Source organism: Balaenoptera acutorostrata, chromosome 19 (assembly GCF_949987535.1).
Source record: "Balaenoptera acutorostrata chromosome 19, mBalAcu1.1, whole genome shotgun sequence".
Classification (NCBI taxonomy): domain Eukaryota; kingdom Metazoa; phylum Chordata; class Mammalia; order Artiodactyla; family Balaenopteridae; genus Balaenoptera; species Balaenoptera acutorostrata.
The window spans coordinates 37,022,686-37,035,789 of record NC_080082.1 but is presented as its reverse complement, the minus strand read 5'-3'; the positions used below and the strand labels follow the sequence as shown (position 1 = coordinate 37,035,789).

General features: G+C 34.9%; 1 protein-coding gene across 1 annotated transcript in view; it reads right to left on the bottom strand.

The window, feature by feature from the left end:
• Positions 1-13,104, bottom strand: part of ITFG1 (integrin alpha FG-GAP repeat containing 1) — a 262,527-nt gene that overhangs the window by 2,513 nt on the left and 246,910 nt on the right. Inside the window, exons 15-17 of the mRNA XM_057533264.1 lie at positions 6,580-6,704; positions 5,922-6,004; positions 1,543-1,660 (exon numbers count right to left, since the gene is read on the bottom strand). Coding sequence (XP_057389247.1) covers positions 1,543-1,660; positions 5,922-6,004; positions 6,580-6,704 — 326 coding nt within the window. The remainder of the gene's footprint in view (positions 1-1,542; positions 1,661-5,921; positions 6,005-6,579; positions 6,705-13,104) is intronic.

Genomic DNA, 13,104 nt, shown 5'->3' with positions numbered 1-13,104 from the left:
AGCACTGGTGTAAGGAATTCAGAAGTGGAGTCAGCTGCAGAGATTGTAGGGAGGCACAATGAGGAGGGCAACTGATTAAATCCTGTAGTGAGTAAGAAAGAGAGACAGCTTTAGGAAACTGGTTTTAAGTTGCTTGCAAGTGATCTAGGTAGAGGTGTCACGGTGACAGTTGGAAGTGGGGGAGAGACCTTTAGAGAGAGATGAGGGCTGGGCATCTCTGAGGTAATAGCTCAAGCCATGATTTTAGATAAAACTGGCAGGGAAAGTGTATAAAGAGGGCCTAGGGCAGACACCGTGGCAGAAAGAGCAGCCAGTGTAGGTGAAAGAGAAGTGGTCCAAGAGGTAGGAGACAAACCACAGTATCACAGACGGAGGCAGTATACAGATATGTATTTCAATCCGTATTTGTATTTAAAACTTCAGTTTTTAGCCACTGCATCATTATTATTGTAAGTCTACAATGTTTATACTGTAATTAGATCTCCTGTGAAATCAATAAAATTAATTTCCTTTCCTTCATAGGTCTAGAGCTGTGTAATATTTCATACTATGTTCTGACATTTCTAGACAAAAGTAAATAGGGTCACCTTTGACCTTAACTCTTAAGTTGCAATTTTAAAATCAACTGAATATGTAACTTTATCTTATCATTTTTTGTATGAACAGAGTGTTTTTTTGAGAGACAAACCTATGAACATTTATTAGAACAATTAACATGTTCTCTTTTTCATAAGTTAAAATAGGTAACATAAAACAGATGGTAATTTTAGTTAACAAAAATGATTATCATGAGCATCACAATCTAAAGAATAGGTGCAAAAAGGAAAACAATTTTGTGACACACAGAGCCCCTTTTGGAGAACATTATTGGAACCCACTAGTTATGTACTAAATATATATTCATATACAAGTAGAAATTAGCTTTGTAAATTTATATCTAAACTATGAATAAATTTATGTGATAGCCCTTTTCTCTCCTCATAAACATTATATAAAAACTACATTTTTGGAGTTTTGTTTTTAATTATTATTTAGGGTGTTATACTAAAGAACAGAAATCAGTTTAGTGCAAAGAATACTTGATAGATGGAAAAGATGTTTATCACTTTGCTACTTCCCATCTAAACTCTCCCTGCTCTAATTTTTTATAAAGAGATAGCTGTTATTCCCAGAAAAAAAATGTCCATGGCTCTATCAGTAAATAATGGACACAGGCTCATTTAAGAAATGATTATTATTTTCCAGGCCATTATGAAATTACTTCTAATCAAGCTTTTCGATATGCCTGTTGATTTGGGGGTGTTCACTTTATTACTTTTGTACAGTATCAAAGTTTTAAAATACATAGTCTGATTTATAGGAATTGCTAAGAGACATTAGTAACTCAGAGGGATGAAAGAAATTATCATCAATAAGATGACATTACGGACAGAACTTGAAAAATCAGAAAATCTTAGTCATGTGAAAAAGTTTAAAATATAGTGCTTTTAAAGAGTAACATATTACTATTTTAAAGTTAATGTTCCATTTAAATGAACAAACCTTTTCCTGCCAATGTAAAATGCCAATTATTGCCAATATGAAAACACAGACTCCGATGAGAGCTATAGCAGTAAGTAGAACAATGTTACTTGGTGTAAGATACAGTTTGGCACTCCAGCTGTAGATGAAAAGAGAAGAATTAAAATTACACATTTTAACTTAAAAATAACAAAATACTATTCAGACCAAAAAGCAAAATAGCTTATTAATTAATGAATCAGTCCATTCATTCATTAATTCATTCACCTATCTATCCATTCATTATAAATAAAACAAAAGCAATTAAAATTAAGATAGGGTTAAGAATACTGACGATCCAGCAGAGTTCAGATTTTTACTCCAAGAACTGAAATAGAACAGAATTTTTGATGAGATGCTTTGCTATTTTTCTTTGCTCCTGTGAGAATTATTCTTAGGTAAACCTATCAAGGGTACTTTAGGCAATCTTAGACATTGTTTTTATGTCTTGTTTGACTTACTGAATTAGAAACCTTGAACTTAAAGGCTACATAGTCACATGATTTTTGATAAGATTTCTATATCTTATTTTTTGACCCCTGTTCACATATGTACTATGACTAAGTAAAAGAACCATATGTCCAAGTAGGTGTAGATAGATGCTTGTACAAAATGTCATGTTGGAGGGTTTACATTATTACAATGACACTGAGACTTCTTACAAAATCACTTTTAGTTCCTCAGTGTTAATGGCAATATACAAACTTTAGCATAAATAGAACTAGCTCTTTCTTCTAAAACAGTCCACATAATACAGCACTTGCAAACCCTGAAAAGCCTAAAACTGAGGTCTGTATTACCAACACTGTAGGTGGTTATATATAAAGAACTTTTTGTTCTCTCTGAAAATAGATAATGGATATATTTTCATTTTAAAAGTTTAACAAAGGTAAGATTATTCTGATAAATGGCAAGCACCAACTGACTTATTTTGGGATAATTAAAATTTACTGATCCATAAGTTAGCCTCTAGTCAATAAATCTCAAAATACACCTCAAACTAAAATCAATTTGGTTTTTATTATGTACATAAATTTGAAAATAACATTATTTTCAGAAAGAGCAAGAGAAACATGAAAAATGTTGAGCTTATGGAAGAAAGGCTATAACAGAATTTCCCAGAAATTCAAGAGTAAGAAAACCTTAAGAAACAAATACTGTTAATTACTTGAGGTTAGCTATTCTCAGCACCTTACCTCATACTTAAGAAAAGGTCCTTTCATGAGATTTTTTGGGTAGTTCCAATTTATCTATCTATCTATCTAAAGTCTTCATTGAATTTGTTACAATATTGCTTCTGTTTTATGTTTTGGTTTTTTGGCCCCGAGGCATGTGGGATCTTAGCTCCCCAACCAGGGATCAAACCCGCACACCCTGCATTGGAAGACGAAGTCTTAACCACTGGGCCGCCAGGGAAGTCCTGGTGGTTCTAATTTAAAAACAGATTTAAAAAACCCATGAATAAAGGAATTTTGGTAAGAAAAACATTGAACAAAAGGCCAATACTCAGTTTCTTACTCAGAAGCCGTCATTCTTCTCAGTTTCTTACATATCCTTCCAGAGGTATTCTACACATATATAAACATATATGCATAGATATCTTCTTTATAAATCACAAATCATTGTTTATTATTCATAAGTGCATTTTCCTTTTATTATCTGTTGCTTTACCACTCTATTTTAAAAGATTGTCATGATATTGCATGATATAGAAGTACTATAATTCATATAGTTTCTTGTGCAGATTCATTTTGTTATAAATTTCAAAATTTTAATAGACTCATTAAAAAAGTCTGAACTCAGACCATAACTGTTTTTATTGATGTTATCTTATTTCAAGCATAATGCTGTAATAAAGTTGTTTTCTTAAGTAGTTTGGTTCTAAAGCCCATAAATCCACCATAAAATACCTCCAGGGGTGTGCTGGTAAACTGGCTCTCTGGGGGGAAAAAAACCCTGAGTGGCACTTGCCAATTTTCATGGTGTAAACAGTCCCATCATAGCTGATTTTAACGTGACCTCACTGAACAGAAGTGGAAAGAGATGCACACAATCAGCTCACACAATCAGCACACAATCAGCTCACGAGGTGGCGTGAGCTGGTTCTAGCAAACCATCTAATATCCCATCTAAAAATTTAATAAAGGACAATACAACCTACACTTGTTATTTGTTGTCTTTTTGATGATAGCCATTCTGACAGGTGTGAGGTGATATCTCATTGTGGTTTTGATTTGCATTTCCCTGATGATTAGTGATGTTGAGCATCTTTTCATGTGCCTTTTGGCTATCTGTATGTCTTCTTTGGAAGAAATGTCTATTCAGATCCTCTGCCCATTTTTTAATAGATACAGTATGGGGATTCCTCAGAAAATTAAAAATAGAACTACCATATGATCCAGCAATTCTACTCCTGAGTATTTGCCCAAATTAAATGAAAACATCAATTAGAAAAGATACATGCACCACTATGTTCATTGTGGCATTATTGACAATAGTCAAGGTGATGGAAGCAACCTAAGTGCCCAGCAATAGATGAAGGGATAAAGAAGATGTGAGTGCTCTCCCTCTCTCTCTCTCTATATATATATACACACATACATATTTATATATATACACATACACACAATGGAATATTACTTGGCTATAAAAAAGAATGAAATCCTGCCATTTGCCATTTGCAACAACATGGATGGACCTAGAGGTTATCATGCTAAGTGAAAAAAGTCAGACAGAGAAAGACAAATACTGTATGATTTCACTTATATGTGGAATCCAAAAAAACAGGACAAATGAATAAACATAACAAAACAGAAACAGAGTTATAGATACAGAAAATAAACAGGTGGTTGCCAGAGAGGGATGAGGGGAGGAGAGAAATGGGTGAGGGCGATTGAGAGGTACAAACTTCCAGCTGCAAAGTAAATGAGTCACAGGTATGAAATGTACAGTGTGGGGAATATAGTCAATAATTATGTAATATCTTTGGCGACAGATTGTAACCAGACTTAACCGTGGTGATCATTTTGAAGTGTTTAGAAACATCAAATCAGTATGTTGTGTAACAGGAACTAACATAGTATTGTAGGTCAGTTATATTTCCAAAAAAACAACTCATAGAAAAAGAGATCAGATTTGTGGTTACCAGAGGTGGGAGGTGGGAGATGGGAGGTGGGAGGTGGGAGGGGGAATTGGATGAAAACAGTCAAAAGGTACAAACTTCGAGTTATAAGATAAGTACTAGGGATGTAATGCACAACACGATAAATAGAATTAACACTGCCATATGTTATATATGAAATTTGTTAAGAGAGTCAATCCTAAGAGTTCTCATCACAAGGAAAAACATATTTTTTTCTGTTTCTTTAATTTTGTATCTATGTGAGAAAATGGATGTTCACTAAACTTATTGTGATAGTCATTTTTTGATGTATGTAAGTTAAATCATTATGCTGTATACCTTAAACTTACACAGTGCTGTATGTCAATTATATCTCAATAAAACTGGAAGAAGAAAAAAGAACAGTACAGGCTGTATTTTGAGAAGAAATGTAATAAGCCACTAGTTACATTTTAATAGGTTATTTTTTCATGTTGACATCAGAGTAGCTTTAAGAACAAGTTATATTTTTCCCAATGAATTTTAAATGTTAATGAATACCTTCATCACCTACTTTTTGAAATAATGGAATCAACCTAATAATTTAAAGAAAAACAGAGATAAAGATTTAGAATTAAATGCTATATTATAAAAGGAACATGTTTTGCTAATAAGGATAAAAATACCTACCGTTCACTGAAAACTTACTATATGCTGGGTACTGTGTTAAGCATATTTCGTCCTCATTCTTGTAAGGTAGGTATTTTATCTCCCAATTTCTACAGTGCAGAAATTGACCCTCAGAGAAAACAAAGGACTAGCTTCCAATCTCAGTCAGCTAGCAGTGGATCTGAGTTTCTAGCCTGGGTCTGCTGAACTTCAAAATTTGTGCCTAACCACTGTGGGATATATACCACTTCTCAAAGCATTTGCTAAAAAAGATCATTGCTTATAAAGTTCAGCAGCCTGAAATTTTAGAATTTATGGCCAGTAAACTGAAGACCAGCTTATTTAAGCAGAATATGTATAAATCCTTAGTTAGCTAACCTGCTGTTTTTCTAATAAGGTTTAGTTTGTTCTCCGTGAAAAATGTCAGGGACCTTTTGTGTAGGTATGTTTAGGCATTTAAAGTTTGCTGTAAGCAAATTAAGTCATGACACTCATGGGAACACAGCAGGAATAGAGAAAGTTTTTAAAAGATGTAACTATGATTCAGAGTTGACAGTATTTTTACCAAATTCAGTTCAAGCAAGGACATTACCTTCGAGGAACATTGTGAGGATATGGAATGACAATTAGCTGAGAATTTGGAATGATTGCGGTCCATTCTTGTTTTCGTATAGACTGGAAAAAGAATTTAAGAACATTTAACATTCAGTACACTTTAAAAACACAATAATTATTCTAAATAAATAAGAAAAAGCTTAAGTACTTTTTGATTAACTGAAATCCTAGGTATGGATTAACCTGAATTTACATATATTAGGTCCCAAATAGGGCTCTTATTGGCAAAAATTTCTCCATCTTTTCAGGGAAGGATTATATTTCTGTCTCATGGATTCATTAATTCAACAAGTATTTATTGAACACACTTATGTATTAGGCACTGTTCAAAGTGCTATGAACAAATGCTGCTTTGGAGCTAAAATTCAAGTTGAGGTAGAGTCTGACAATAAACAAAATAAAAATATTTGGTATGTTAGATGGTGAAAATGATAAGGAGAAAAAGCAGGGAAGAGAAGGGGCAGGAAGTCTTAAGGTTTGTATCTTCAAATTATAATGTGCTCTATGTAAGATAAGCTTTGATTGGTCACTATCAATGAATTTCAAAAATTCTTTAAAGGGAAAAAAAATATTTTAATTCAAATATATGAATAGTAAATATTAAAAAGTAGATTAATTATAAATTTTTTACTCACCTTCTCTCCAGATGGACGGGGAATACCAACATAAAGATGATCAAGAAAATTTGCACTTCGACCTAAACCAAGTACATTGTATGGCAGTTGGAGAGCTAAATGTGCCGACTGGCTAAGTTGTCCAGCTAAATTTATTAAAAAAAAGAAAAAAGAACAATACATCTTTGGAGACATTGCTCTCATCAAACATTAAAATGATAAATGTTACAAGTTTAGGTGCTAGAACTTATCTTTAAGGATAAAAATGTGAAATGAAATGCCCAGTTCATTATATTATTGATTCACTTTTTAAACAGTAAGAGATAATTCACGTCTCATAAGCATCACCTATTTAAAGTATACATTAAGTGGTTTTGAGTATATTCAAAAAGGTGTTGAGCTGTAAGCACAATCAAATTTTAAAACATTTTCATCACCCAAAAAAGAAACTCCATACCCATTAGCAGTTATTCCTATTTCTAAGCCCTATACTTCCAGATATAGGTAACCACTAATCTACTTTCTTTATAGATTTGCCTGTCCTGGAGATTCATATAAATGCAATCAAGCAATGTGTGCTCTTTTTATGAATAATGCTGCTGTGAACATTCACATACAAGTTCCTGTGTCAACTTATGTTTTCCGAAATGGCTGTATCATTCTACATTCCCAACATTAATAGTTGAGGGTTCCAATTTTTCCAAATTCTAACACTTTGTCTATCTTTTTGATCATAGCCATTCTAGTGGTTATGAACTGGTATGTCATTGTGGCTTTCATTTACACTTACCTAATAACTAATGATGTTGAGCTTTCTTTTCATGTGCTTACTGGCCATTTTTGTAGCTTCCTTTTTAGGTCTTAAGGTTGGTAGTGAGTGGTCTCTTCTTTCATTCTGGATTTTAGTAATTTGAGTCTTCTCTTTTTCTTGATCAGTCTAGCTAAAGGTTTGTAAATTTTGTTAATCTTTAAAAAACCCAACTTTTGGTTCAACTGGTTTTTCTCTATGATTTTCTACTCCTTACTTATTTCCTCTCACTATGTCCTGTCTTCTGCTTGCTTTGGGTTTAGTTTGCTGTTCTTTTTCTAGCTTCTTGAGGTAGAAAGTTAGGTTATTGATTTCAGATTGTTCTTATTCCTTAATATAGGCATTTACAACAATAAATTTTCCTCTAAGAACTGTTTTTCCCTCTAAGAACTCCATATATTTTGGTAGGTTGTGTTTCTGTTTTCATTCGCCTAAAGAATTTTCTAGTTTCTCTTGTGATTTCTTCTTTGACCCATTGGGTTTTTAGGACTGTATTGTTTCATTTCCAGATATTTTTGAATTTCCAAATTATTACTGATTTCTAATTATCATCCCGTTGCAGTTGGGGAACATACTTGGGATGATTTCAATATTTTTAATTTATTGAGGCTTGTTTTATGACCTAGCATATGGTCTGTCCTGGAGAATGTTCCATGTGTGCTTGAGAAGAATGCATATTCTGCTGTTGTTGGGTGGAGTGTTCTATACAAGCCTGTTAGGTTTATCTGGTTTATAGTGTCATTTTCTCTTCTTTATTGATTTTTTGCCAAGTTGTTTAATACATTACTGAAAGTATTAAAATTGGGGTAATAAAGCCTCTTAATTATTTATTGCTGAATTATTGATTTCTCTCTTCATGTATCTTGGTTTGCTATTGGTTTTCTATATGTCTTTTTAATTCTTCTATTCCTCCATTGCTGCTTTAATTCCATAGTATCTTTTATTATATATTTTCTGAGCTATCTTCTTAGTGGTTGCCTGGGGATTGCAATTAGCATATTAACTTAACAAAATAACAATACCTAGCACATACAACAACTTTGCTCCAAAATTCTCCCTCCCTTGTACTACTGTTATTATACAAATTATATTTTTATATATTATCAGCCCATTAACACAAATTTATAATTATTACTTTATGTAGTTGTTCTGTAAATCACCTAGGAAATAAGAGGTACTATTTGACAGAAATACATAAACCATATTTTATACTTATCTATAGTTTTACAGGTGTTTTTTACTTGTTTGTGTGGATTCAAGTTATTGTCTAGTTGTCCTCTCAGTTCAGCCTTAAGGGCTCCCTTTAGTATTCTTTTTTTTTTTTTTAATTTTTTATTATTTATTTATTATTTTTATTTTTGGCTGTGTTGGGTCTTCGTTTCTGTGCGAGGGCTTTCTCCAGTTGCGGCAAGTGGGGGCCACTCTTCATCGCGGTGCGCGGGCCTCTCACTATCGCGGCCTCTCTTGTTGCGGAGCAGAGGCTCCAGACACTCAGGCTCAGTAGTTGTGGCTCACGGGCCCAGTTGCTCCGCGGCATGTGGGATCTTCCCAGACCAGGGCTCGAACCCGTGTCCCCTGCATTGGCAGGCGGATTCTCAACCACTGCGCCACCAGGGAAGCCCCTCCCTTTAGTATTCTTGAAGGGTGTTCTTTTAGTGATGAATTCTGTTTTTGTTTATCTAGGAATATCTAAAATTCTTCATTTTTGAAGGACAGCATCACCACATATAGAATTCTTGATTGACAGTTTTTTTTTCTTTCAGCACTTTGAATGTATCATCCCTTTCTGGCCTCTGTGGTTTCTGATGAGAAGTCAGCTGTTACTCTTGTTGAGGTTCTCTTATATGTGACGAGTTGCATCCCTCCTGCTGTTTTGAAGAGTCTCTCTTCGTCTTTCTTTTTTGACAGTTTATGTGTCTCAGTATGGACTCTTTGAGTTACTTTGAGTTTGTTGGGTTTCTATGTGCAGGTTAGTGTTTTTCATCATATTTGGATGGTTTCAGCAATTATTTCTTCAGATATACATTCTGCCCCTTTCTTTATCACTTTTTCTTCTAAGACTCGCTTTATGCATATGATGGTATGATTGATGGTGGCTCCACAGGTTCTGAGGTTGTTCATTTTTCTTTCTGTATACTCTCAATTGACCTATATTCAAGTTTGCTGATTCTTTTGCCAGCACAAATCTGTTGTTGAGCACTCTACAGAATTTTTCATTTCAGTTACTGTACTTTCAACTCCAGAATTTCTATTTGATTTTTTAAATGATCTTTACTTCTTTATTTATATCTTCTATTAGTGGGACGTAGTTGTAATACTTACCTTTAGTTTTTTAATCCTAGTTTCCTTTAGGTCTTTGAACATGTTTGTAATAGCCAATTTATAGGTTCTGTTAACTAAGTCCAACACCACTGGGCACATTTTCTGTTGTTTGCTTTTTAAAAAAAAAATGTGTGTGTGGCATACTTTCCTGTTTCTTTGCATGTTTTATAGGTTTTTTGGTTGTTGTTGGAAAGTGGACTTCTTAGATAATATAACAGCTATGGTATCTCATTCTAAGGGTTTGTTGGTTTTTCTTTGTTGTTGCTCATTTATTTAGTGACTTTCCTAGATGGATTCTATAGATTCTGTACTCCTTACAGTGCCTGCCACAAAGTTCTTTTATTTTCTTATTTTTAAAGTTCTTGTTCTAAGCCTGGTTTCCCAGGAGGCATATATGACTCAGTATAGCTCAGTGGTCAGCTAATGATTGGCCATGAGATTTCCTTAAATAACTTGTCTGTATATCTTCCAACCTTTGTCAGTGGGATTTGTGTGTGAAGATATGCCTTCAAACTTCAGGCACTTTACAAGATAGCCTTACCTTTCATTTCTTGTTTGAGCAGAGCCTCGAGGTAGCACACTCAAGCTAAGTATTTGAATGAGGTATTTTCCTTTCTAGGCATGTTCTTAGCCATCTAAGATGCCCAAGACTATGTTCTAGCTTTTCAACGTTGCCTGTGGTTGTCTGGTGCCTCAGGGCTTCCTTTTATGTTTTGGCCAGGCTCTTGTTCACTACACCTGGGATTTTTCCAGCAGACTGTTGTTTTGGGTAATGTCTTGGAGAAATAGGGTTTTTTTTTTCCTGCTGGGTTGAACTCTGAGTCAAATCAAATAGCCCCAACATCCTGAGAAGGGATTTTCCAAGCAGTTGCTAGTTTAGACGCATACTGACAGTGCTATAGGGATGGGAATTTTAATGGACTCCAAAGTTCCATCCCGTCCACTGACTGTGAGGCTACTAGCTATTCATGGCTGCTGCACCATTCAGTAGACAGGGGAGGTGGGATGTAAACAGCCCCAAGTTAAAATGCCACAGACCCTGTTGTCTTAAGTATCAGGAGTTCCTCTTGGATAGACAATGCTCAGAACATTCTGTGGCTTTGGGTAATTTCCAGAGTTCTGAAATGGTTAATGTTAGTTGTTAGGCCAGTATTTTTTGTTTGTTTGTCTGTTTGTTTTATGGGGAGGGACGGGACAGCAGGTTCATGAAGTCCTCACACTGGCATTCCAAAAATCAATCTCTATTATGGTTCACTTTAAAAGACTGTATTTATTTGCTATGTATTTGCTACATGATTAAACAGAATATTTAAATATTAACAGGGTTAGGGACTTCCCTGGAGGTCCAGTGGCTGGGACTCTGCACTCCCAGTGTGGGGGGCCCAGGTTCAATCTCTGGTCAGGGAACTAGATCCCATATGCTGCAACTAAGAGTTCACGTGCCGCAACTAAAGATACCGCATGCCGCAACTAAAAGGTCCTGCCCATGGCGACAAGGATCCCAAGTGCCGCAACTGAGATCTGGCACAGCCAAATTAAAAAAAAAAAAATGGCAGGGTTAGTTAATATCTAAACATTTTAATATTCACTGGGACTCTGCTAAACATCTACTAATGTTACCCAGATATATGAAATCATTGGAAAGTATATATACCTGACTTTTTATACAATTCTTACGTTAGTAAGATAAAGGTATACTGAAAAGGAACACTGAATTTAGGGATAGGCGTTCTTAATAAAGTTAAACTATGTATGTAAAACTGTAAAGCTGCATGGGCTACAGAATTAGTTTGCCTCGTAGAGTTATGCTGATTGAATGATAATGCGTAAAAGAGTGCCGAAGATACAGTAAATGTTGTTAAACTAAATGTTAAATATGGCAGAAGCAAGAAGAACTACAATCCTGCAGCCTGTGGAACAAAAACCACATTCACAGAAAGATAGACAAGATGAAAAGGCAGAGGGCTATGTACCAGATGAAGGAACAAGATAAAACCCCAGAGAAACAACTAAATGAAGTGGAGATAGGCAACCTTCCAGAAAAAGAATTCAGAATAATGATAGTAAAGATGATCCAGGACCTCGGAAAAAGAATGGAGGCAAAGATCGAGAAGATGCAAGAAATGTTTAACAAAGACCTAGAAGAATTAAAGAATTTAAGAACAAACAGAGATGAACAATACAATAACTGAAATGAAAACTATACTAGAAGGAATCAATAGCAGAACAACTGAGGCAGAAGAACGGATAAGTGACCTGGAAGACAGAATGGTGGAATTCACTGCTGAGGAACAGACTGAAGAAAAAAGAATGAAAAGAAATGAAGACAGCCTAAGAGACCACTGGGACAACATTAAACGCAAGAACATTTGCATTATAGGGGTCCCAGAAGGAGAAGAGAGAGAGAAAGGACCTGAGAAAATATTTGAAGAGATTATAGTCGAAAACTTCCCTAACATGGGAAAGGAAATAGACACCCAAGTCCAGGAAGCTGAGAGAGTCCCATACAGGAGAAACGCGCCGAGACACATGGTAATCAAATTGGCAAAAATTAAAGACAAAGAAAAATTACTGAAAGCAGCAAGGGAAAAATGACAAATAACATACAAGGGAATTCCCATAAGGTTAACAGCTGATTTCTCAGCAGAAACTCTACAAGCCAGAAGGGAGTGGCATGATATACTTAAAGTGATGAAAGGGAAGAACCTACAACCAAGATTACCTGGCAAGGATCTCATTCAGATTCGATGGAGAAATCAAAAGCTTTACAGACAAGCAAAAGCTAAGAGAATTCAGCACCACCAAAGCAGCTCTACAATAAATGCTAAGGGAACTTCTCTAAGTGGGAAACACAAGAGAAGAAAAGGACCTACAAAAACAAACGCAAAACAATTAAGAAAATGGTCATAGGAAGATACATATAGATAATTACCTTAAACGTGAATGGATTAAATGCTCCAACCAAAAGACACAGGTTTGCTGAATGGATACAAAAACAAGATCCATAGATATGCTGTCTACAAGAGACCCACTTCAGACCTAGGGACACATACAGACTGAAAGTGAGGGGATGGAAAAAGATATTCCATGCAAATGGAAATCAAAAGAAAGTTGGAGTAGCAATACTCATATCAGATAAAATAGACTTTAAAATAAAGAATGTCGCAAGAGACAAGGAAGGACACTACATAACGATCAAAGAATCAATCCAAGAAGAAGATATAACAATTATAAATATATATGCACCCAACATAGGAGCACCTCAATACATAAGGCACCTGCTAACAGCTATAAAAGAGGAAATTGACAGTAACACAATAAAAGTGGGGGACTTTAACACCTCACTTACACCAATGGACAGATCATCCAAAATGAAAATAAATAAGGAAACAGAAGCTTTAAATGACACAATAGAC